Consider the following 25,110-nt stretch of genomic DNA (forward strand, 5'->3'; position numbering starts at 1 on the left):
CTCTCCACTTGCCTGGATGAGTGCAACTTCATCAACACTCAAGAAGCTCAACACCATCCAGTACAAAGCAACTTGCTTGATTAGCACCCTATCCACCACCTTCAACGTCCACTTGTGCCACCGACGCACAGTGGCAGCATGTGTGCCAACTACAAGATACACTGCAGGAAGTCACTAAACCTCCTTAGGCAGCACCTTCCAAACCCACGACCATTACCATCTAGAAGGACAAGGGCAGCAGATGCATGGGAACACCGCCACCTGCAAGTTCCCCTCCAAGCCACTCACCATCCTGATTTGGAAATATATCTCCATTCCTTCACTGTCACTGGGTCGAAATCCTGGGGCTCCCTCCCTATCAGCACTGTGGGTGTATCTACACCACATGGACTGCAGTGGTTCAAGAAACTGGCTCATCTCCACCTTCTTAAGGACACTTGGGGATGGACAATTGAAATGCTGGCCTAGCCAGTGATGCCGAGGCTCCATGAAAGAATTTTAAAAATGTATATATTAAAAACTGATTTTGATCCTGCAACTACTTTCATTACAGACAGTGGAGTCTGATGAAGCCGCTGAAGATGACACTCCGGAGTCCCCTGGAATTGAAAAGCATGATAAGGATAAAACTAATAAAGACTTAAAGAAATTGCGCCGTAAGTCATTAAAAACAGAATAATTTTACAAAGTTAGCCTAAACACACGTGTATGTTGTTGTTTCGGTCTACAGGATAAAGATGCGATTGATTCTTGCTTAATTTTCTCCCTGCAAGTACAACTTTTGCAACAGCTTAGGGAATTAGCATTGAAATCATTAATTATGAATTTATTCTTTACAATTTTAATAAGTATTTGCAGGACTGGTGAATAGTTTCATTGGTATAGCGGACAAAGATATTTTATATGCAAGTGTAAACAGCTAAATACCCATACAACACTGCTCCATTTAAACTTCATAATTCATTTGAGAATCAATTATGTAAATTAATGGTCAACATGTCCCATATGTATAAAACATTAATTGAGGTAAGAGTATGCACCAATTTTGTTAGTAAAGGTGCAATGGCCTGCTGTGATATAATTCCTACGATGGCCAATAAAGGAAGGCCTTTTATTAAGGGTCAATATTTGATAACTTTTTTCTTCTTGACTATACTATAGTAATTTCACTTGCATCAGTTTTTAAGTTAGGTACTCTGTTTTATATATAAAACTCAATGAACAGAAAATGGACGTACTGTATTCTGGGCTGATATTTTTCCCCCTATCTGTCAATCAGGGTATCTGTGGTTAGAGCAATGTTTTTATGATTGGAAGAAATAAACATTCATATCTTCATGGGGAAATAACATAACACCTATGTGTAAAAATTCATTGTTCTGCTGAGGATAATAGCAAATGTTTCTTAATGTATTGATGGCAGTAATCCAATCTTGAGTTTGATGCAATTGCTATTTTAGGCTAATTTATATGTTGTTCATTATCAAACATCCAGCACTATAGATGAAAGTAAATTAAAAATGTTTTCCAGCACATAATTAAAGCCTTAGTTTTTTTCCAGTAACTTTAAATCCACAGTTGCCAAGACATAACAGGGTAAGTTTTGTAGCTGCTGGCACTGGTGACACCAGAGCAGAAGAACCCTTTGTTTCACCAAGGAGGCTGTCAGCCACAAATCCACTCTCAAACCTGTGGCTTTCAAGGGGACCTTAAGTTCATGCTGTGGATTCTTTTCAGCCTGCAACAGGTGACATCAGCAACATCTAACAGTTCAAAGAATACCAATATATCAGGGAGGTCACATTATAACAATATCTACCCTTCAAAAGTATCTGATTGGCTGTAAAGTGCTCAGGGACATCCTGAGATCATGAAAGTCAGCTTTTCATTCTTTATTGACCGAGAAAAGCAGGATGAGAGAGCACTAGGTTTCCCACTCTTATGACAGGCTTCCCTGTGGTGCAAGGTGCCATTGACTCTCACTGTGGCTTGTGCCCCCTGTCAGCATCAATCAAAAGTGAGTCATCAATGTGCAGTTAGTGCATCGTCCAGGACTGTGCCCACTATCTCAACAGTGGTCATAACTCATTCGATCTGTGCCCCCTTTAAGCTGCCAAGTTGCAGGGTAGCAACGTCACGAGATAGGAGCAGACCATACAGCTCATTGAGCCTGCTCTGCCATTCAACACGATCATGGCTGATGTTGGGATTCTACCCTACTTTCCTGCCTGCTCCCCATATCTTGATTCCTTGAGGGACCAAAAATCTGTCAATCCCAGCCTGAAGTAAAGTCAATGATGGAGCACCCACAACCCTCTGGGGTAGGGAATTCCAAAGATTCACAACTCTTTGAGTGAAAAAGTTGCTTGCTGTAACTGCGCACTAACTTTGAGTTCCTGTAGGGCGTACCCCAGTCTCTCTGAACATCAACATACAAGTTTGGCACTTTTTAAAAATTATTCTGCTTTTCTATTTTGACGATCAAAGTGAATAACCTCACACATGCCCACATTATACTCCAGCTGCTATCCTGCCCACTCACTTAACCTGTCTATATCTCTTTGCGACCCCGCTGTGTCCTTCTCCCAACTTACATTTCCACTTAGCTTTGTATCGTCAGCAAACTTAGTTCACTTTTTGTGTCTCTAAGTCATAATATATATTGTAAGTAGCTGAGGCCCCAGCACTGATCCTTTGTAACACTCCTAGTCACCACTTTCCATCTTAAGAATGCCCCATTTATGCCTTGTCTTTGCTTTCTGTCTATTAACCAATCCTCTATCCGTGCCAACTCCATAAGCCCTTGTCTATTAAACTTTTGCGCGACACCTTATAAAATGCCTTTTGGAAATTCAGGCATATGACATCGATTGGTATCCCTTTATCTACCCTACTGTTATATCCTCAAAAAAACTTTTCAAAAAATAATTGTCAAACACTATATCCCTTTTGTAAAACCGTATTTACGTTGTCTGATCATACTATGATTTTCTGAGTGCGGTGTTCAGACTTCCTTAATAATAGATTCCAACACTTTCCCCACACCTAACATCAGGCTAATTGGCTTGTAATTCCCTGTTTTCTCCCTCCCTCCTTTCTTGAATAGCAGTGTCACACTTGCTAACTGGCAATCTGCTGGAACCGTTAAGGAATCAAGGAATTTTTTGAAAATTGTAGCTAGAGCACCCACTACCTCTGCAGCTATTTCTTTTAGAATTCCAGGATGGTAGGCCATCAGGCCCTGGAGATTTGTCAGATTTTAGTCCCATAAGTTTCTCCAGTACTTTTTCTGTTCTAATAATAATTTCCTTAATTTCCTCACTCTTACTAACACCTAGGTTACCCTCTATTTCTGGTGTGCAACTTGATTCTCCTACTGTGAAGACAGAAAACATGTGTTCAATGTCTCTGCCATTTTCTCATTCCCCATAATAATTCTCCTGTCATTGCTTCTAAGGGGCCAACGTTTACTTTAGTCTACTCTCTTTTTTATATAATTGTAACAGCCCTTACAGTCTGTTTTTATATTCCTGGCTAGTTTGCTCTCAGATTCCATTTTTTCCCTTTTTATCAACATTTTGGTGGCCCTTTGCTGGTTTCTAAAACACACCCCCGACCTCAGACTTGTTTCTGTTCTTTGCAACATTATAAGCTTCTTCTTTTAATCTAATACTATCCTTACTTTGAGTAAGCCACAAATTGATCTTCCTGGCTGAGTTTTTGCATTTCAGTGGAATGTATTTTTGTTTCTTTAAATATTGTCCACTCTTTATTTACGGCCATACCTTTTAGCCTATTTACCCAATCAAACTTAACCAGTTTACCCCTTATACCTATGCATTTGGCATTGTTTAAGTTTAAGATTCTTGTTTATGATTGGAGCATGTCGCTTTCGAAATTAATATGGAATTCAGTTGTATTACGATCATTAGTTTCTACTGGACCTTTTACTATGAGATTACTAATTAACCCTGCTTCATTACACATATATTAGATCTAAAGTAGCATTTTCTCTAGTCAGTTCCACAATGTATTACTCCAGGAAACTGCCGTGAAAACATTCTACAAGCTTATCTTCTATACCACCCTTGCCAATTTGATTGATCCAACCTATATGAAGATTAAAGTCCCCATAATTATTCATTGCCTTTGTTATGTGCTCCAGTAATTTTGTGTTTAATGCTCTGTCCAACAGTATAACTACTGTTAAGGGGCCTATGAATTACTCTCATCAACATTTTCTGACTCTTGCTACTCCTGATCTCTACCCATAGTGATTCTACTTCATGATATTCTGAGCCAAGATCCTTCCTCATTGATGTCCTTATGTCATCTTTTACTATCAGGGCTACCTCTCCTCCTTTGCTATTCTGCCTACCTTTTCGAAATTTTGTGTGCCCTGGAATGTTCCCAACCTTGGTCACCCATGACTCTGTAATGGCAGTTGGCTCCAATCCATTTATCTTTATTTATGCCACTAGTTCAACTATCTTATTGCAGATTCTTGAAGCATTCAGATAAAGAGCATGTAATTTTTTTTTACTATTGTTCTCTGCATGGTCCTTACTCTCTGATGCGCAGTGACTGTTAAGCTCTGTCCCTCCCTATCCCACTCTTCTTTTTAACCACTCAACTTTTCTCTCTGGATTTCCACATCTCCCATCACCCAACCCCTCCTCCCACCTCTGTTACTTCAAAGCCCTAATTATATGATTCGTCAGGACATTGATCCCAGCCCGGTTTAAGTGGAGCCCAAACCAACGGAACAGCACTCTTTCCTGTGTACAAGTGCCAGAGCCTCGAATTGAAACCCCTTCTTCCACTCTGAGCCAGATGTTTAATTCTCTAATCTGCTTGACCCTATGCCAATTGACATGTGGCTCAGGTAACAATCCAGAGATGATTACCTTTGATACTCAGCGTTTTAATTTGAATCCTTCAAACTCTCTCAGCAGAACATCATTCCTAGTTGTACATATGTAATTGGTTACTACGTGGAACACGACAACTAGATCCTCCACCTCCTACTCCAAGCTCGTGTCCAACTTCAAAGAGATGTTCTTAAACTATGGGGAACAGTGCTTATCCTTCTGACGACACTAAACTCAAATACTACCACGTTCCTTTTTGCTCCCCCCACCTGAATGGCATTCTTTAACATGGTGCCATGGTCAGTTTCCTAATCAAAGTTGAGGGCTGAGACTCCTTTTTAAAATTTATTCACGGGATTTGGGCTTTGCTGGCCAGGCCAGCATTTATTGCCCATCCCTAGTTGCCCTTGAGAAGCTGGTGGTGAGCTGCCTTCTTGAACCACAGCAGTCCATGTGGTGTAGGTACACCCACAGTGCTGTTAGAAAGGGAGTTCCAGGATTTTGACCCAGCGACAGTGAAGGAACATCGATATATTTCCAAGTCAGGATAGTGAGTGACTTGGAGTAGAACTTCTAGATGGTGGTGTTCCCATCACTACCTTCTGTATCCCCATACCTGCCTGGCTTGCAGTCACATCTCCTTGTTCCTGACCATTGACCTCCTCCACAGATGCCAGTCTCAGCCAATTTGATTCATTCCACGTGATATCAAAAAATGGCTGAAGTCACTGAATACAGCAAAGGCAATGGGCCCTGATAAAAATCTGGAAATAGTATTGAAGACTTGTGCTCCAGAACTTGCCGCGCCCCTAGCCAAGTTGTTCCAGTACAGCTACAACACTGGCATCCAACTGGCAATGTGGAAAGTTGCCCAGGTATGTCCTGTACACAAAGAGCAGGACAAATCAAATCCAGGCAATTACCGCCCCCATCCGTCTGCCCTCGATCATCAGTAAAGTGATCATCAACAGTGGTCATCAACAGTAATATCCAGCGATTATTGCTTAGCAATAATCTGCTCACTGACTCTCAGTTTGGTTTCTGCCAGGGTCACTAGGCTTCTTACCACATTACAGCCTTGGTTCAAGCATGGACAAAAGAGCTGAACTCCAGATTTGAGGTGAGAGTGACTGCCCTTGACATCAAAGCAGCATTTGACCAAGTGTGGCATCAAGGAGCAAAAATGGAGGCAATGGGAATCAGTGGGAAAACTGTCTGCTGGTTGGAGTCATAACTATCCAAAGGGAGATGGTTGTGGTTGTTGGAGGTCAATCAATTCAGTCCCAGGACATCACTACAGGAATTCATCAGAGTAGTGTCCTATGCCCAACCGCCTTCAGCTGCTTCATCAATGACCTTCCATCATAAGGTTAGAAGTGGGGATGTTTGCTGATAATTGCACAATGTTCAGCACCATTCACAATGATTCAGATACTGAAGCAGTCCATGTCCAAATGCAGAAGAGCTGGACAATATCCAGGCTTGGGCTGACAAGTGGCAAGTGACATTCGTGCCACACAAGTGCCAGGCAATGATCATCTCCAACAAGAGAATATCCGCCCATCGCCCCATGACATTCAATGGCATTACCATTGCTAAATCTCCACTATCAACATCCTGGAGGTTACTATTGACCAGAAACTGAAGTAACCAGCCATATAAATACTGTGGCTACAAGAGCAGGTGAGAGGCTAGGAATCCTGCAGTGAATAGCTCACTTCCTCATTTCCCAAAGCCTGTCCATCATCGACCATTCAGAAGTCAGGAGTGTGATGGAATACTCTCCATTTGCCTGGATGAGTACAGCTCCAACAACACCCAAGAAGCTTGACACCATCCAGACCAAAGCAGTTGGCTTGATTGGCACCCCATCCACAAACATTCACTCCCTCCACGACCAATACACAGTGGCAGCAGTGTGTATCATCTACCAGATGCACTTCAGGAACTTACTAAACCTCCTTAGACTGCACCTTCCAAACTCATGACCACTACCACCCAGAAGGACAAGGGCAGCAGATACATGGGAACACCACCACCTGGAAGTTCTCCTCCAAGCCACTCACCATCCTGACTTGGAAATATATTGCTGTTCCTTCACTGTCGCTGGGTCAAAATCCTGGAACTCCCTCCCTAACAGCACTGTGGATCTATATACACCACATGGACAGCAGTGGTTCAAGAAGGCAGCTCACCACCACCTCCTTGAGGGCAATTAAGGATGGGCAATAAATGCTGGCCCAGCCAGTGACACCCACATCACATGAATGAATGTTTAAAAAACTACTTAACCATAGGGGTGTGAGTGCCTCCTGGAACAAAGTGTCCCCATCCCTGTTGTTCTGCAATGTCTGCAGCTCAGATTCCAGCTCACAACACTAAGCCAAAGCTGCTCAAGCTGCAAACCCTGACTGTAGATGTGGTTGCCTGGGACTGCAATGCATTCCACAGGTTCGCACATGTTGCAGTCATGACATGCCACCATCCCTGCCATGTTTGTCTCACCTTATTTATTTTACTAGTCAATTAGTTATTAATTTACACAGCTAATGTAAAAGCAAGTCTCCTAACTTAGAGACAAAAGAAGAACCAACTTTCCCCTTCTACACTAAATTTCCACTCGTACCAAATTCCTAATTCAGCACTCATTCCCATCGCACTTGGGCCTCGTCATCTCACTCTATGCCATAGCAAAACCTGTCTGCTTTGATAGAGAATTGGTGACACTCACCCAAGTTGCAACTGGTAAGTCAGGTTCCTGCTCCAGTAATTAACACCTATTCAGGCAACCACTTTCAGTTGATTGATAGATAACTGCCACTGCCTGCAGTTTCTTGAGTAGCTTTCTGGTTTAAAGTTCAAAGTCAGAGTCTGACTATTTTTCTAAATTAAGCTTTAGAAAAACTTACCAGAGATATCCCACCTGCACCATATTCCCAACTTAGCACTCATTCTTCATTGGACTCAGTCCTCTCTTCCCACTCTCTGCTCTCACAGATATCCCTCTCGGACATGGCTAGTGACTCCTGTCAGGAGCCCATGTACAACTGCGGAGCTTTCCTACCATGAGAGTTCCAATGCCACAACATTGAAAAAACAATTGACCAGCTGAAACAACGCTTTTGCTGCCTGGACCATTCCACAGGTGCTTTGCAGTATGCCCCTGAGTGGGTAGCCAGATTTGTTATTGTCTGCTGCATGCTGCATAACTTTGCCATCAGGTGGACAAGTCCTTAATATCACCTTGACATTAGCAAATAGAGGAGGAAGAGGGAGAGCCTTAGCTGCACAAGTTCTCAGAGACCAGTGCATTGAAGAGTGCTACAACTAAATCAATCCGCAATGCACCCACAATCCTTACCACTCTTCTTGTTATTCCCATCAGATTACCTTACTTCACTCCAAACTTATTGGGATTGCCCTCATTTCACTACATAGACAAATACTGCCATCAAATCAGATCAAAAAACAAATTTGACAAATAAATGCGCTAACAAAAAGAATTGACTAATTATCTTTGAGCCAATCCTTAGTAGCCACAGATTGCGAGGTGGAAGGCTGTTGAGCATCCATCTTTACATGGACTTGGAGAGCAACCCTCTGCAACTCTGGGCGTAGAGAACCTGTTTGCAGGCCCCTTCACCTCTGTGTGGGATGCGGCAGTCTAGGCTGGCTGGCTGAGTGATGCTAGCAAGGACACTGGCAGAGTGCCTGGCAGGGGACAACACATACTGTCATTTTTAGAGAGCACAGGTGTTCCTGTCATGATGCCAAGGCTACTCTCCTGGGGCATAGCCTCTGCACTACTGGAGCTCTGCCAGTGAATTGATGCAGGGCTGATGCGACACTATTGAAACCTTTTTTAGCAGTAGCAGCATTCTGTGCTGCCTTGGAAGCTGTTGAAGCTGTCACAAATGGTTGTTAAGGTGGGTTCCACTGCAGTACTGATGGAGCTGACCCGATCCAAGCTGGACAGAAAGGTTCCCATGGCCTGCGAAAAACATTGAGGCTAGTTGAAACTGGATTCCTTCCTTCTCTGTAACATTATGTGCAAGCTCTTTGGCAGGCTGACAGTACACCAAGCATTTTGCAGTCTAGTGCTCAAGTTTCCTCTGGTAGCCTGGACCCTCAAAGTCAGCATCTGAGCCCTCTGAGACAGAATTAGTCGGAAACCTTTGGCTCCTAGTAGCACCTTTGCCAACCCTCTGGAGTGGGGATTGAACCCACAGCCCTCTGACTCAGAGGTGAAAATACTAGCAACTGAGCCACAACTGATACAATAAACAGTCACCCTATCTTCTCAATAATAGAACCTTGTGTTATCACTATTCTCTAACAAAAACAAATAAAATTTTACAGCCATTTCCTAATGGGATTTAATCATTTTGTATTTTTTATGATTTCATCATTTAAGCTTTATTTTACTTGTTTCTGTTTGTTACAGCAAGCAAATCTAGTAGTATAGATAATGCAGATCAAAAAAAGACAAAAACAAAATTGAAGAAGTTCCTGACACGAAGACCAACGCTCCAAGCAGTCCGAGACAAAGGCTATATAAAAGGTAACAAAATTTATCTTGAAGACACAGTACTAGTACATTGAATATATGAACGAATGAAAGAAGCCCAGTTATTTTTGTTATAAGCATTTGAGTGATGAGTTTTTTTTAATTTTAGATTTTTATTATTGTCTCTAATGAGTACATGCAACTCATCTGTTCCTCCCCTTCTCTCAATAAAGTTCTCATGGGGTCCTACATCTTCTATATGTAAGCAGACAGTAGCTCTTTTAATAGGTCTTGCCAAAGCTGCTGTTTAACACATCACAAGGAAGTGCATAATGTTTCCTTCTAATTCTCTTCCCCTGACCACCCTGTATAAGAGCAAGGAAATTCAGCAGAGTGAACAAAATAACCTATGTCCTTCCTGTCAGTGGCTTTGTGGTTTCCTGTACATATTTACTGAGCTCTAATTATGTTAAAACATGAAACTTTTAAAACACTGATTTTTTTTTTATTTAAAGACAAAAAAAATCACAATTTAAAAATTAAGTAAACCAAAGCGTTATTTTATTCACTTAATTAGTACTTTTAATTTATAGTATCTTTTAATTTCACTGTATTAAGCACAGTGCTGTAGGTCACTCTGAACATTGAATCGTAGAATCAGAATAGTTACAGCACAGAAGGAAGCCATTTGGCCCCTGGCGTCTGTTCCAGCTTTATAAGAGCAACTCAGCTAATGCCACCCAGCCACTTTTTCCCTGTCATCCTGCACATTTTTCTTTTCCAGATAATGATTCAATTTCCTTTTGAATGCCTCGATTGAACCTGCTTTCACCACACTGTCCAGCCATGCATTCCAGATCCCAACCACTAGTTGCATAAAAATGGTTTTCCTCATGTTGCCTTTGCATCTTTTGTCAATTACCTTAAATTTTGTGCCCTCTGGTTCTCGATCCTTCCAGCAGTACATACAAGCAAGGAGCAGGAGTGGGCTACTCAGCCCCTTGAGCCTGCTCCACCATTTAATAAGATCATTGCTGATCTGATAGTACCTACCCCCGATAACCTATCATCCCCCTTGCTTAGCAAGAATGTATCCACCTCTGCCTTAAAAATATTCAAAGACTCTGCTTCCACCACCTTTTCAGGAAGAGAGTTCCAAAGACCCATGACCCTCAGAGAAAAAAATTCACCTCATCTCCGTTTTAAATGGGCGACCTTTTATTTTTGAACAGTGACCCCTAGTTCTAGATTCTCCCACAAGAGGAAACATCCTCTCCATAACCACCCTGTCAAGACCCATCAGGATCTTATATGTTTCAGTCAAGTCATCTCTTCCTCTTCTAAACTCCAGCGGATACAAGCCTAGCCTGTTCAACCCTTCCTCATAAGGCAACCCGCCCATTCCAGGTATTAATCTGGTAAACCTTCTCTGAACTGCTTCCATCGCATTTACACCCTTCCTTAAATAAGTTGACCAGTACTGTACACAGCACTCCAGATGTGGTCTCACTAGTGTTCTTTATAACTGAAGCATAACCTCCCTGCTTTTGTATTCAATTCCCCTCACAGTAAATGATGACATTCTATTAGCTTTCCTAATTACTTGCTATACCCGCATACTATCCTTTTGTGATTCATGCACTAAGACATCCAGATCCCTCGGCATCTCAGAGCTCTGCGATCTCTCACCATTTAGATAATATGACTCTATTTTAATTCTTCCTGCCAAAATGGGCAATTTCACATTTTTCCACATTGTACCCCATTTGCCAGAGCTTTGCACACTCACTTAACCTATCTATATCTTTTTGTAGCCTCCTTATGTCCTCTTCACAACTTACTTTCCTACCTATCTTTGTGTCATCGGCAAACTTGGCAACCATCACACCCATCCCTTTATCCAAGTCATTTATATAAATTGTAAACAATTGAGGTCCCAACACTGATTCCTGTAGCACGCCACTCATTACACCTTGCCAACCTGAAAAAGACCCATTTATGCCTTCTGTCTGCTTCCTGTTAGCCAGCCAATCTTCTGTCCATGCCAATATGTTACTCCCATGCCACGAGCTTTTATTTTCCACAATAACCTTTGATGTGGCACTTTATCAAATGCCTTCTGGAAACCTAAGTACAGTACATCTACCAGTTCCCCTTTATCCACAACACATGTTACTTCCTCAAAGAACAGGTTCTCTCTATCTACTCTGTCCAGACCCCTCATGATTTTGAATCCTTCGATTAATTTCCCCTCAAACTTCTCTTCCCCAAGGAGAACAATCCAAGCTCCTCCAATCTATCTACACAATTGAAGACATTCATCCTGGAACCATTGTTGTGTATCCTTTCTGCACCCTTCTAATACCTTCACATCTTTCCCAAAGTGTGGTCGCAATTCTCTAGTTCGCAAGCTCCAACAACTCATCGACACTAACGCCCGTCCAGGACCCTCCACCCCTGCCCACCCCTCTGACCCCATCCCGTCTTCCAATCCCAGCCCCAGCCGTGTATTCACCATAACCACTGACCTTCCCCTCTCTGATGCTGAATGTTTAGTGCTCAGCAAAGGACTCCGTTTCATACCCTTACGCCCTCACCTCAATGAATTTCCGGCCTGGCATGACGCTGAACTCTTCTTCTGCCGCCTTCGTCTCCGTGCTCATTTCTTTGGGCAGGAGTCCTCTCCCCATTCAATGGATCCTTTTACCCGCCTCCAATATTCTCACTCCACCTGGACCCCTCCCTCTGGATTCTTACCTGCTCTTGATCTTTTCATTGAGAACTGTTGGCGTGACATCAGTCGTCTCAATTTCTCTGCGCCTCTCACCCACTCTAACCTGTCTCTTTCTGAACTTGCTGCACTCCGTTCTCTCAGTTCCAACCCTGACTTTGTTATCAAACCTGCTGACAAGGATGGTGCTGTTGTTGTCTGGCGCATTGACCTCTACCTCGCAGAGGCTGAGCGTCAACTCGCAGACACTTCCTCCTAGCTCCCCCTGGACCATGACCCCACCACTGAACATCAAGCCATTGTTTCCAAGACTGTCTCTGACCTCACCTCCTCTGGAGATCTTCCCTCCACAGCTTCCAATCTCATAGTCTCCCAACCTCAGATGGCCCGCTTTTACCTCATACCCAAAATTCACAAATAGGACAGTCCCAGCAGACCGATCGTGTCAGCCTGTTCCTGCCCCACGGAACTCATTTCTTGCTATCTTGACTCCATTCTCTCTCCCCTTGTCCAGTCTCTTCCCACCTACATCTGCAATTTCTCTCACGCCCTACATCATATCAACAATTTCCAGTTCCCTGGCCCCAAACGCTGCCTCTTCACAATGGATGTCCAACCCCTCTACACCTCCGTCCCCCACCGGGATGGTCTGAGGGCTCTCTGCTTCTTCCTCGAACAGAGGCCCGAACAATCCCCATCCACCACTACTCTCCTCCGTCTGGCTGAGCTTGCTCTCTCACTGAACAATTTCTCCTTAAACTCGTCTCGTGCCGCTTCATGCTCTTGTGTGGACCTGGAAAAATTTATTCATTTTGTTTCCAATTTCCACCCCACCATCATTTTCACATGGTCCATCACTGACAGTTCCCTTCCCTTCCTTGAACTCCCTGTCTCAATTTCTGGTGATAGACTGTCCACCAATATTCATTACAAGCCTACCGACTCCCACAGCTACCTCGTCTACAGCTCCTCACACCCCGCTTCCTGTAAGGATTCCATCCCATTCTCTCAGTTCCTTCGCCTCCGTCGCATCTGTTCTGATAATGCCACTTTCCAAACAGTTCCTCTGACATGTCTTCCTTCTTCCTCAACCGAAGTTTTCCACCCACGGAGGTTGACAGGGCCCTCAACCGTGTCCGGCCCATCTCCCGCGCATCCGCCCTCACACCTTCCTCTCCCTCCCATAACCATGATAGGGTCCCTCTTGTCCTCACTTATCACCCCACCAGCATCTGCATTCAAAGGATCATCCTCCGCCATTTCCGCCAACTCCAGCATAATGCCACCACCAAACTCATCTTCCCTTCATCCCCCCTTGCGGCATTCCGCAGGGATCATTCCCTCCGGGACACCCTGGTCCACTCCTCCATCACCCCCTACACCTCAACCCCCTCCCACGGCACCTTCCCATGCAACCGCAGAAGGTGTAACACCTGCCCCTTTACTATCCGCCTCCTCACCATCCAAGGGCCTAAACACTCCTTTCAAGTGAAGCAGCACTTCACTTGCACTTCCCTCAATTTAGTCTACTGCACTCACTGCTTCCAATGTGGCCTCCTCTACATTGGAGAGACCAAACGCAGACTGGGTGACCGCTTTGAGGAACACCTTCGGTCTGTCCGCAAGCATGACCCAGACCTCCCTGTCGCTTGCCATTTCAACACACCACCCTGCTCTCATGCCCGCATGTCCATCCTTGGCCTGCTGCAATGTTCCAGAGAAGCTCAACGCAAACTGGAGGAACAGCACCTCATCTTCCGACTAGGCACTCTACATTCTTCCGGACTTAACATTGAGTTCAACAACTTCAGATCATGAACTCTCTCCTCCAACCCCAACCCCTTTCTGATCCTCCTTTTTCCAATAATTTATAATTTTTAAAAATATATTTTTCTTTTCCCACCTTTTTTGAATTCATTTCAATCTATTACTTTATCTCCACCTTTTAGCCCATTTCGATCCCTTCCCCCCACCCCACCCCAACTAGGGCCATCTTGTCCTGCTTTCTACCCTTAATGTCCCCATTAGCACATTCCTTAGATAATATTACCACCATCAACACCTCTTTGTCCTCTTGTCTATGACATCTTTGGCAATCTCTTCTTTGCCTCCACCTATCACTGGCCCTCTAACCAGCTCTACCTGTCCCACCCCCCTCTACCAGCTTATATTTCACCACATTTCTATATTTCCTTAGTTCTGATGAAGAGTCATATGGACTCGAAACGTTAACTGTGTTCCTCTCTGCAGATGCTGTCAGATCTGCTGAGTTTTTCTAGCTATTTCTGTTTTTGTTTCAGATTTCCAGCATCCGCAGTATTTTGCTTTTAAATTTCATCTGCCACTTGTCCACTCATTCCACCAACTGTCTACGTCCTTTTGAAGTTTACACTATCATCCTGACTGTTCACAATACTTCCAAGTTTTGTGTTGTCGGCAAATTTTGAAATTGTGCCATGTACACTGCCATTAATTTATATCAGAAAGAGCAGTGATCCTAACACCAACCCTGGGGAACTCATTAAAAACCTTCCTGCACTCTGAAAAGCAACTGTTCACTACTAATCTGACTGAGCCTATTTGTAGCCAAGTTGCTACTGCCCCTTTTATTCCATGAGCTCTAACTTCACTCAAGTCTGTTGTGCGGCACTGTATCAAATGCCTTTTGGAAATCTACATACACCACATCAACAGCATAGTCCTCCTTAACCCTCTCTGTTAACTCATCAAAAAACTAAGTAATTTAATTAACAAATCCGTGCTGGCTCTCCTTAATGAACCCGCATTTGTTCAAATTACTATTAATTTTGTCCCAAAGTATCACCTTTAAAAGCTTCCCCACCACTGAGATTAAACTGACTGGACTGGAGTTGCTGGGCTTATTTTTTTTTCTCAACAAAGGTGTAACGTTTGCAATTCTCCAGTCATCTCGTACCACCACTGAATCTAAGGAAGATTGGAAAATTATGGTCAGTGCCTCCGCAATTTCCACACTCATTTCCCTTCGTCTCAACTGTTAAATAAAAAATTATTTTTTCCAAAAAAATCTTGAAATATTTGTACAGTATTTGTATACTGAGAATGTTATATGGAGCATATAAGCATTTTGGCATAGGGATCATGACTGCAAAGGGACCCCTTTAGAGAATACTTAAATCCATGGTTTACATAAAACTTTACAAAGCTGAATACAAAGCATGTTATTTTAAAGACGTATTGGCCCAGATTTTCCAGTCAGTGGCAAATGAACAACACTTGCGTTCATGCACTCAGTGGTCCAGAGACTTTCTTTAGCCTTTTTTCAATGTGATTTGCAGTTATCAGACAGCCAAAACAGTGGGGCCTGGGGCCTGTGTGAAGATGTAACGAATGGAATTCCACCTCCTTCAATCGGATTGAAGAATTCTTACTGAGTCATTCAATGTCTAAACCAGGAAACGTAAATTAGAATATTTAATTCAGTACCAAATTATGTGCAGAAAGAAAGGTGGGATTAAGAGATTGTATAAGGGACAGAAAGAAAAAGTTTTTAAAAATGCACTTTTTTAAATCTTCACTGACCATCTCCAACAAGAGAGAATCTTAACCATCACCGCTTGACATTCAATGGCATTACCTTCGTTGAACCCCCCACCATCAACATATGGGGGTTACCATTGACCAGAAACTAAACTAGACTAGCCATATAAATACTATGGCAACAAGAGCAGGTCAGAGGCCAGGAATCCTGCTGTAATTAGCTCACCACCTCACTCCTCACTCCCCAGAGCCTGTCCACTAGCTACAATGCACAAGTCAGTGTGTGATGGAATATTCTCCAATTGCCTGCATGAGTGCAACTCCAACAACACTCAAGAAGCTTGACACCATCCAGGACAAAGCAACCTGCTTGACTGGCCCCGCACTTACAAACATTCACTCCCTCCACCACCAATGCACAATGGCAGTAGTGTTTACCACCTACATGATGCACTGCAGGAACTCACCAAGGCTCCTTTGACAGCACCTTACAAACTCCACGACTGCTACCATCTAGAAGGACACATGGGACGACCACCGCCATCACCTGGAAGTTCCCCTCCAAACTGATATCAATCCTGACTTGGAAATATATCACCGTTCCTTCACTGTCGCTGGATTAAAATTCTGGAACTCGCTTCCTAACAGCACTGTGGGTGCAGTTCAAGAAGGCAGCTCACCTCCACCTTCATAAGGGCAATTAGGGATGGGCAATAAATGCTGGCCTAGCTAGCAAAGCCCGCATCTCATAAATAAAAGTAAAAAAAATCAGAAGGAATGTGACTCCATACTTATAAAAGTAAATTTTCAGTTTTGGATAGGTTGTTTCTCAATAATTAAGTATTCCATGCATTCAAATAAATTTATGCTTGAATAGACAAGACCTAATTTTTTCTGGTATATTTAGTGGGTGAGTACCCCCGACTTCGCACCCTTCAAGTATCATGCTGCGTTTCATGGCTTCACCTGTATAGTGAAGCTTGACAAGATTCAGGGCAACATGAACAGCAACTTCCTGACCTCTACAGTTAACTAAGCATCTGCGGATGTCTAAGTTGTTAATTGCAACAAACACTATTAACCTCACTATTGTTAACACAAAATCTGGGCCATTATGTGAAAACAAATTAGTTTATTTTCAACTTTTTTTTCATGCAGATCAAGTGTTTGGATGCAATCTAAGTAGTCTTTGTCAGAGAGAGAACACAACTGTACCAAAATTTGTGATGATGTGTATTGATCATGTGGAGAAAGAAGGTATGATATTCTAAGACTTGATTTTTTTGAAAGACTACTGTGACGTATTGTTTGCGAAATATTTTCTATGTAACCAGAATTGTTCGCCTGTTCAAGTAATGGTACAAAATGGCAAAAAAGCTTCTGTTACTGTTTCTAACAGAATCAATATCTCAGTGCTTACTTTAATTTTAGCATAAATTTCAACAAATCACATCTTACTGCAATGACTTTTTTTGCATGAATGAAAAAATTGAGTTCTGGAAACATTGGACAATAGCGTTTTAGCAATTCAGATCCATTTGTCTAGGAGTTTCTGGTCCTTGAGACTCTTGCCTATTCTTATGCTGTTTCATGTTATGTCATCAGGCTTAAACATTGATGGTCTGTATAGAGTGAGTGGCAACCTGGCTGTTATACAAAAACTTCGCTTTGCAGTCAACCATGGTAAGTCATTTTATTAACCATGTGAATTTTTTTTAAAGTGACATTATATATAGTTGATAGTAGCACATAATATTTGTAAATTTGGTTAAGCACACCTTCAAGTTCAGGGTATTTAAATCTTGAATGTGCATAAAATGCAAGTGAAGGTGAAATGCAAGAGGCATGGTAGGTAGCCTGCTTCCAGGTCTCTGCTAATGATTCTCTTGATCCAGCCGCTGAGGTGTGGAATGACCTCAGCAGCTGGATCAGTTGCATATACTGCATCACTCTCCATCATAAGGTCAGAACTGGGGTTCGCTGATGAACGCAGGTTCGGTTCCATTTATAACTCCTCAGATGAATGAGTCAATCCATGCCTGCATGCAGCAAGCCTGAAAAATATCCAGGCTTTGTCTGAAAAGTGGGAAGTAACATTTTCGCTACCCAAGTGCCAGGCAATTGTCACCTCCAGAAGAGAAAATCTAGCCCTCCCCTCTTGGCATTCAGTGAAATTACCATCACTAAATCTTTCACTGTCAACATCCTGGAGGTCACCATTGACCAGAAACTTAAATGGAGCAGCTACATTAAATACACCAGCTACAAGAGTTGTTCAGGTGCTAGGTATCCTGCGGCGATTGAGTCACCAACTGACACCCCAAACCCAGCATCTACAAGGCACAGGTGAGGAGTGTTATGGAATACTCTTCACTTGCCTGGATGAATAGAGCTCCAACAATAGTCCAGGACACAGCTTGATTGGCACCCCAGCCACTTTAAACGTTCACTCCCTCCACCACCATTGTACGGTGGCTTCAGTATCCTATATATGTTACACTGCAGCAATGCGCCACAGCTGCTTCAACAGAACCTTCCAAACTCAGGAATTCTACTACTTATAAGAATAAAAGCAACTGGCACATGCGAACATCACCACCTGCAAGTTCTCCTCTAAGTTGCACATCATCCTGATTCGATAATGTGCCTTAATCATTGCTGGGTCAAAATCTGGAACTCCCTACATTTAATCCTTCATCACAAACTATAATGGTTCAAGGTAGAAGCTAACCACTGCTTTCTCAAGGGCAATTCGGGATGGGCAGTAAATACCAGCCTTGCCAGTGATGCTCACATCTCGTAAATGAATTAAAAAACTTCAGTGTGCTGGTTATGGGAAGGATAGGCCAGAATTTTGACGTCGGGGTGCGTGGGCGGGCCCGACAGGCTGACACGTAAAATGATGCGCGGTGACGTCGAGCGTGCGTCCCGACATCACCACACACCATCGCGATATTTCGGTGGGTGGACACGCTATGCGCTCCAATTCCTGCCCGCCATTAATTAACAGGCCACTTAAGGCCCTTGAGGCATTAATAGACCGAGAATTTTCGGAGCCCATGCGATCTTCAGAGTGTGTCACAGGCACAACAGGCAGGTGGATAGGCCACCTTTTAAAAACCTCATCCATGGGCGGGATAAGAGGGGTGAGTGGGATCACGAGTGCTATTTGTTAGACATTCACTTTTTAAACTTCTACTTCCTTGTGTGATCGGGAGAACTTCAAATCTCTTCAGAGCTGCTTGTACAGGAATGACAGGCTTCAGGTCAGGACTCTGGAGTAAACATCATTCTTGGGGCCTTGCAGGTTTCAGACAGCCTTTCCTTACCCTGGGAATGGGAGTTGTGCTCTCCACTGGAGGCACCTCCTCTGAGGAGGAAGAGAGGGCCAGAAGGGGGAGGAGGGCAGGTGTCCATATTCAGCCTCTAGGGAAGCCACCTTTGGGAGAGCAGGCGCAGGCACAAGGGGGGCAGGCCCAACAGGAAGTGCAAGGCAGAAGGGGCCGCAGAAGACGCCACTTTTCTGCTGCCAGCGTTTACAGACGGCGACGCAGCTACCTTAATATATCTGAGGTGCAGTGCTGAAGGAGGCTCTGTCTCTCAAGTGAGACAGTGACCTCAATTTGTCAGATGATAGGCCCTGAGATCAGCTCCAACTGTGTGGGTGGATACCCCATGCCAGTGGCATTGAAGGTCACGGCTGCCCTCAACTTCTTTGCCTCCGGCTCTTTCCAGGGCTCGGTGGATGATCTTTGCGAAGTCTCCCAGTCAGCTGTCAACAGTTGTGTCAAGCTGGTGACAAATGCTCCGTTCAGGCATGCATTGATTTTCATTCACTACCACTGGCAAGAGGCCAGGCAGGCGGAGCGAGCCAGAGGCTTCGCAGCAATTGCTGGGTTCCCTCGTGTCCAGGGTGCAATCGACTGCACGTATGTGACCATCAAGGCGCCAGCAGGTGAGCCGGGTGCCTTCATCAACAGGAAGGGATTCCACTCCATGAATGTGCAGCTAGTGTGTGACCATAGGATGCTAATTCTGTGCAAGGTACCCAGGCAGCTCCCACGACGCCTACATCCTCAGACACTCCCAGGTGCCGAGGCTCTTCAATGCTCTAGCCCGGCTGGATGGATGGTGGCTGGGTGACAAGGGCTACCCCCTCAGAAGGTGGCTCATGACACCCCTCCATCATCCAAGAACAGAGGCCAAGCAGCGGTACAATAGGAGCCTTGATTACTCAAGGGCTGTGGTAGAGAGAACCATCAGTCTTCTCACGATGCGCTTCCGATGCCTGAACCATTCAGGGGATGCACTGCAATACCCCCCCAGATTGTGTGTCGCTGATAGTGGTTGCATGCTGTGCTCTCCACAATCTGGTGCTGGAAAGGGGGGACGCAGTGGAGGAAGATGATGTAGATGCAGATGCTTTGGCTGTACACGATGAGTCCACTAGTGAGTCTGAGGACGAGCACGCTCAGGAGAACGCTGAGGGGATAGACACTGGCCCGGGCAACCTCCAGGGGGGCAGGGACACCCAGGAGGCTTTGATCCAACGATCCTTCAGCTAGCCCACCACAGATGGATCCCCAACACAAGCCAGGACTGCAAGCTCCATACTCGATACCTGAGAGCAACATCTGCCGGGAAGAAACATTAACTATGTGCCCTGTCAATGACAAACCAGTCACTCATAACATCATGGGTTCCCGTACACCTGCAGAAGTAATGAAGCATCCTGAGTCTTGTTCAGAACTAAAGCATTTGATGTTTTCATAAAACAAAATAGAAATGAAAGTTCATTCAGAGGTGTTGAGCTGCACAACGACAAATAATCAACTAATGCCGGAACAACAGAAAACCACCAGTGAAAAGTCTGTGGTGTGCCTAAGGTGCCTTACTCTTGCGTTTTCGAGTGCTATGTCTAGGTGCTCCCCCCTCACTGGCACTGGCATTAGAGACAGCCTGCTCACTCTGCTTCCTGTTAGCCTTGATGACCTTGGCGGGTGTCCTCTGGCCCATGGAGCCTGTGATGGCCCCGCCTGGGAGGGAGTGGCCAGTGGCTCGGCTGGCATCTCCCTAGTCGCCGCAGCCTCATCGGATGCCACAGTCACTGGCAGAGAGGTGGAGGAGCTGCTGCCCGCATCTGGAGCGCCCAGAGAGGAGCCCGCAGAGACGACAGGCAGCTCATGCACCAGCATGAGATCGCTTCAGACCTCCCTGCTCACCATTGATGGATGGGCACCTAGCTGGGATACTGGGTGCCCAATCCATCTCCCACACTGACACTGACCAGCTGAGGTCAATGCTGCTGTGAGGGCTTGCAGGTCCGAGCACATCCCCAGGAAGCCGTGATTGTTCTCCTGGAGGAGCCTCTCCATGAGAGTTGCTACTCTCTCCATGGAGCAAGCATTGCGCTTAGCCATGAGGGTCAATGCATTGCTGATGCTCAGAATGGACTCCTCCATCACGGAGACCATGGCACGCATTGCCTAATGTATCTCTGCCAGATCCTCCCTTAGACCCTGCTGGACTTCCAGCATCTGTTGCCTCAGGGATGACTCGAGGCACATCATTAGCCACCAACTGAGCATGTTCCTGGTCTCCTGCAGTCCTCCGACCGCCGGTGCCATGGGCAATCTCTGTCTCTGCCTGCACCTCAAGCAAGTGTGAAGTTCCCTCACCACTGTGCCCCGGGACACTAGCCGACGATCTTATCCCCCACCGAAGTGCTGGTATTGGCACTGGTGCCTGCCTGGCTGAGATGGTGTAACTTTGGTGCTTGTATCTCTTCAGGGCCCTCAGGTGTCAGTGGTGGGCCTGCTGCCTCCTCAGTCCGGGCATGCTCCGGTGAGACTGAAAGGAAGAACAAGGACATTTGATTAGTTGAAGCCGTGACACTGTTAATATGCATGCCTGGTCCCTGGATCAGGATGAGATCCTCCTTCCATAATCAATGGAAACCCATGTTGGATGCTAAATCCAATAAACAGTCAACAGTGGAACGGTTGCAATGACAGACATTGTGACCTCAGTGCACGGCACTCTTACCTCCCACTGGCACCCCAACCTCACCACTGCCAGTAGACTTGGGCGCATGGTACCTCTCCAGCTTGAGAGCCTCCTGCTTGTACCTGCAGAGAATGAGTAATTGGGCCTGCCCTCCATCCGTCCACATCCGTTCAGCGTTATTGTGTGCGGTCTTCTCCTGAAAGGTGAAAGGAGTATTGATTAGTCCACCCTGTACCTGGGTTGGTATTGCAGCCTTGCCACCCCCACCTGAGTGAAACATTGCAGGGGTCTTGTGAATTGTGACCCTGGAGCCGCCATACACTCACTCCAAGCAGCCAGTGCTGACCCCCTTACCCAGATGCTGCCTCCATCACATTTGCCACTCAAACTGTATCACCCTTCAAAGCAAGGAAGCACTACCACCTAGAAGATCAAGGGCAGCAGATGGATGGCTGCCCTGCCGTCTGGAAGTTCCCCTCCCAGTCACTCAGCATCCTGACTTTGAAATATTTCGGCGTTCCAGCACAGCGCCAAGGTACAGATCCTTGAGGTCGCCCCCAAAACAGTACTGTTAGGTGTAAGTGCACTATATGCAGCAGGTACAGAAGGCAGCTCAGCACCAGCTAGACACGGGCAATAAATGCTGGCCCACCCAGCGAAGGCCACATGCCTTGAATAATTCAATGCAGTAACTACATTGAGTTGGGGGTGGGGGGGGGTGGGGGGGTGGGAGGCAACCTAACTGCTGTGCTAAATGACCCATGCCAACACGGCACTCACCCTTCCCAATTGCAAGAGGTCATGGAACTGCTTGTGGCACTGAGCCCAGGTGCGTCGCACCACATCGTGTGCGCTGACCCTTTCTGCCACCTCCCCCCAGGCACGTTTCGATATATGGGGGACCTCCTCCTTCCGTCCCTTGGCATGATGATTTCACGCTGTGCTGCCACCTCCTCAGAGAATCTAGGGGCACAATGCCCTGCTGACCTGCCCTCCTACCTGGCCTGATTTCTGAGAGCGCTCTCGGGAACCCTTCTGTGCACCATTGTTGCTAGCCTTTGGTAGGCTGCCTGCGCGTTTTTTAAACAGGCCGCCGGTTCGCCAGTGGACCCGGTGGTCATTGGAGTCCCTCCGCCGCCCGCCCCTTCCTGCTGTCCTCGGGAGCCACGATTCACGCTGGGCAGGCCTTAATTGGCCTGCCCGCGTAAAATGGCAGCGCGGAGCTGGTCGCGGGCAGCGATCGGCTCTGCGCCCGCTCCTGTACAGCCCGCCCAACATGCTGAAAATTCTCCCCATAGAGATTGAATGCAGTGGTACAGGATTCGCTCAAGTCACTGAAGTTCCTGGAAGATGAAGGCTTTTCTCTTGATAGAGATAATAACTAACTGGCATTTAAGTAGCTTCAATGTTATCTGCCACTCTTCAGCCCAAAGCTGGATCTTATCCAATTTCTGCCATAAGCTAGCCTGTGCTGCTTATTATTGAATGAGTTTTGAATGAGCTTAGAATTGTAGAATAGTTAGTGAACAATCTGGCTCTTAACTTTATGATGGAGGGAATGTTGTTGATGAATTACTGAAAATGTATAGGTCAACAATGATTCCCTAAAATTGTCCTTTGGCTGCAATGATTGGCCTCCAATAACCACAACCATCTACTTTTGCTTCCAGTATGACTCCACCACTAAAAGATTTTCCCTTTTAACTGTCATTGACCTAATCTTCCCACATTTGTTCTGTTGAATGGACGATTCTAGCATCCAAACGAGGAGGAGAGCCTGGCTAAATGGAAAGGGTTGGTGATATAAGGAAAACCCACCAAAACCGATTCATGAATTGAAACAAAATACGACCAACATTTAAGCAAGATACATGGTACCACGCCACATTGCAACATTTTATAGATTTTTTTCTGCTCAAATTTTCAATACCAAATTACTGAATAAGTGGGAAGTATTTTTCTAACCATTGGAAAGTGAGAGTAGTGAAGGAGAGATTTATAAATGAAACCATTTCTAACATGGCTTGATCGATGTGAATTTATTTTGGAGAGTTATGTGCTGAGTTCATGGTCATCTTCTTTTAAACCTTATTGATGGGAAGGCAAATGTGCTCTTTAAATGTCTTGCAGAAAGAAAGCCATTTGACAGCAGTACTAACACAAAATCAGTAATTTATGCACCAGCATTCATTTATAGTTATACGAATTGAGATTTGGGCTGAATCTCACAGATGCAAGGACCATAATTCCTGTTAAGGCGTGAGCAGAACTGGGGTGGATTGCCTGACAAGGAATCAGAAAATGGGGTGAGGACTCTGTTCCACTGGGAAATCTCCCCTTGTTTTCCATGTGGCTATTTTCTAGTTTTGCAGCTGGGGGAGATGGTTGAAAGCTGTTGTGTGTTTCCAAGGCCCCAAAATTTTGAAAAAGGAAATTGATCCTGGAGGATATTGATTATCTACAATTGTGTCCAAAGGCTCCCTGAGAAACTGAATAATGGAAAGAAGCATAAGTTCTATCTGCTTCACCTGGACCTTTGTATGGTCAGAGCAGCATGATGTCACTCAGATTCCAGACTTCCATTGGAGTGGGGACTCTTGCTGGCATGATATGCCTTATCTGAGAATGAAAATGACCTTGTCCCCATAATTTAAGTATTGCTGAAATAAGAGACACATCTAAGCTTTTTGTCTTGCACTCATCAGGACACTCACAAGAATACCAATGTAAGGGGGAAAACAACAATTTATACTATATGTGAAGAGAGTGCTGATTGGTTGGCAAGTGACATTGCCATGGAGAATGACCACTGATGGTGACTGACAATTAACTGCCAAGCATTGTTTGAAATTTAAACCAGACAGCTTGACCCTGATTGGTCAAGGCATTGCCCTGAGGAATGAGTCAGCGAATTACTGTCACTTATTTTGTTTAGCTGAAACAGGTGCAATGTATGTCCATGTTCTTTCTGTCTGCAAAGAACAGGGCCCAGTGTATTAATATATGTAGCTTCCAGCACACGCAAATGCTCCACATTGTGAGTCCGACTAACTATCTTAAATTGGTTGTCAGCGTAATTCTTAACACGTTGGTCAACATTTGCTAAGTAATCCTCAATTGCAGAATCACAGCTAATGTTGGACTTTGAGTTTTGCAAGCATGGTCTGGTGGGGTACAGTCTGAACCCTACCCATTGCAAGCAGTGGCTGTTTAATACAATCCGCCAGTCCTTGGGACGTACAGCCTACATACCTAGCATCATACTGGCACTGAAATTCATATACCACATTACTTGTTTGTGTGATAGGCAGAACGTCTTTTTGGCAGCATCCTGTTAGTGGCAAACATCACTTGTGTTGTTACTGCATAGTAGCAGCGTGAAACAGCTAGCTTCATCTGTTGCTCAAATTTTTGAAATACCTTGCCCATCCAGGGTAATCTGAGGTAGACTGGGCACTTTTCAGGGTCGAAAGTGA

The 25,110-nt window shown here is 44.9% G+C and overlaps 1 protein-coding gene across 4 annotated transcripts in view; it reads left to right on the plus strand.

Moving 5' to 3' along the window:
- arhgap12b (Rho GTPase activating protein 12b) overlaps positions 1–25,110 on the plus strand; it is a 247,237-nt gene that overhangs the window by 203,745 nt on the left and 18,382 nt on the right. For all 4 annotated transcript variants that reach the window (XM_078537661.1, XM_078537667.1, XM_078537673.1 and 1 more), the window contains 4 exons: positions 554–656; positions 9,316–9,432; positions 16,787–16,885; positions 17,234–17,311. In XM_078537661.1, the coding sequence (XP_078393787.1) occupies positions 554–656; positions 9,316–9,432; positions 16,787–16,885; positions 17,234–17,311 (397 nt within the window). The remainder of the gene's footprint in view (positions 1–553; positions 657–9,315; positions 9,433–16,786; positions 16,886–17,233; positions 17,312–25,110) is intronic.

This window comes from Cetorhinus maximus, chromosome 3, assembly GCF_964194155.1.
Source record: "Cetorhinus maximus chromosome 3, sCetMax3.hap1.1, whole genome shotgun sequence".
In the NCBI taxonomy this organism is placed as follows: domain Eukaryota; kingdom Metazoa; phylum Chordata; class Chondrichthyes; order Lamniformes; family Cetorhinidae; genus Cetorhinus; species Cetorhinus maximus.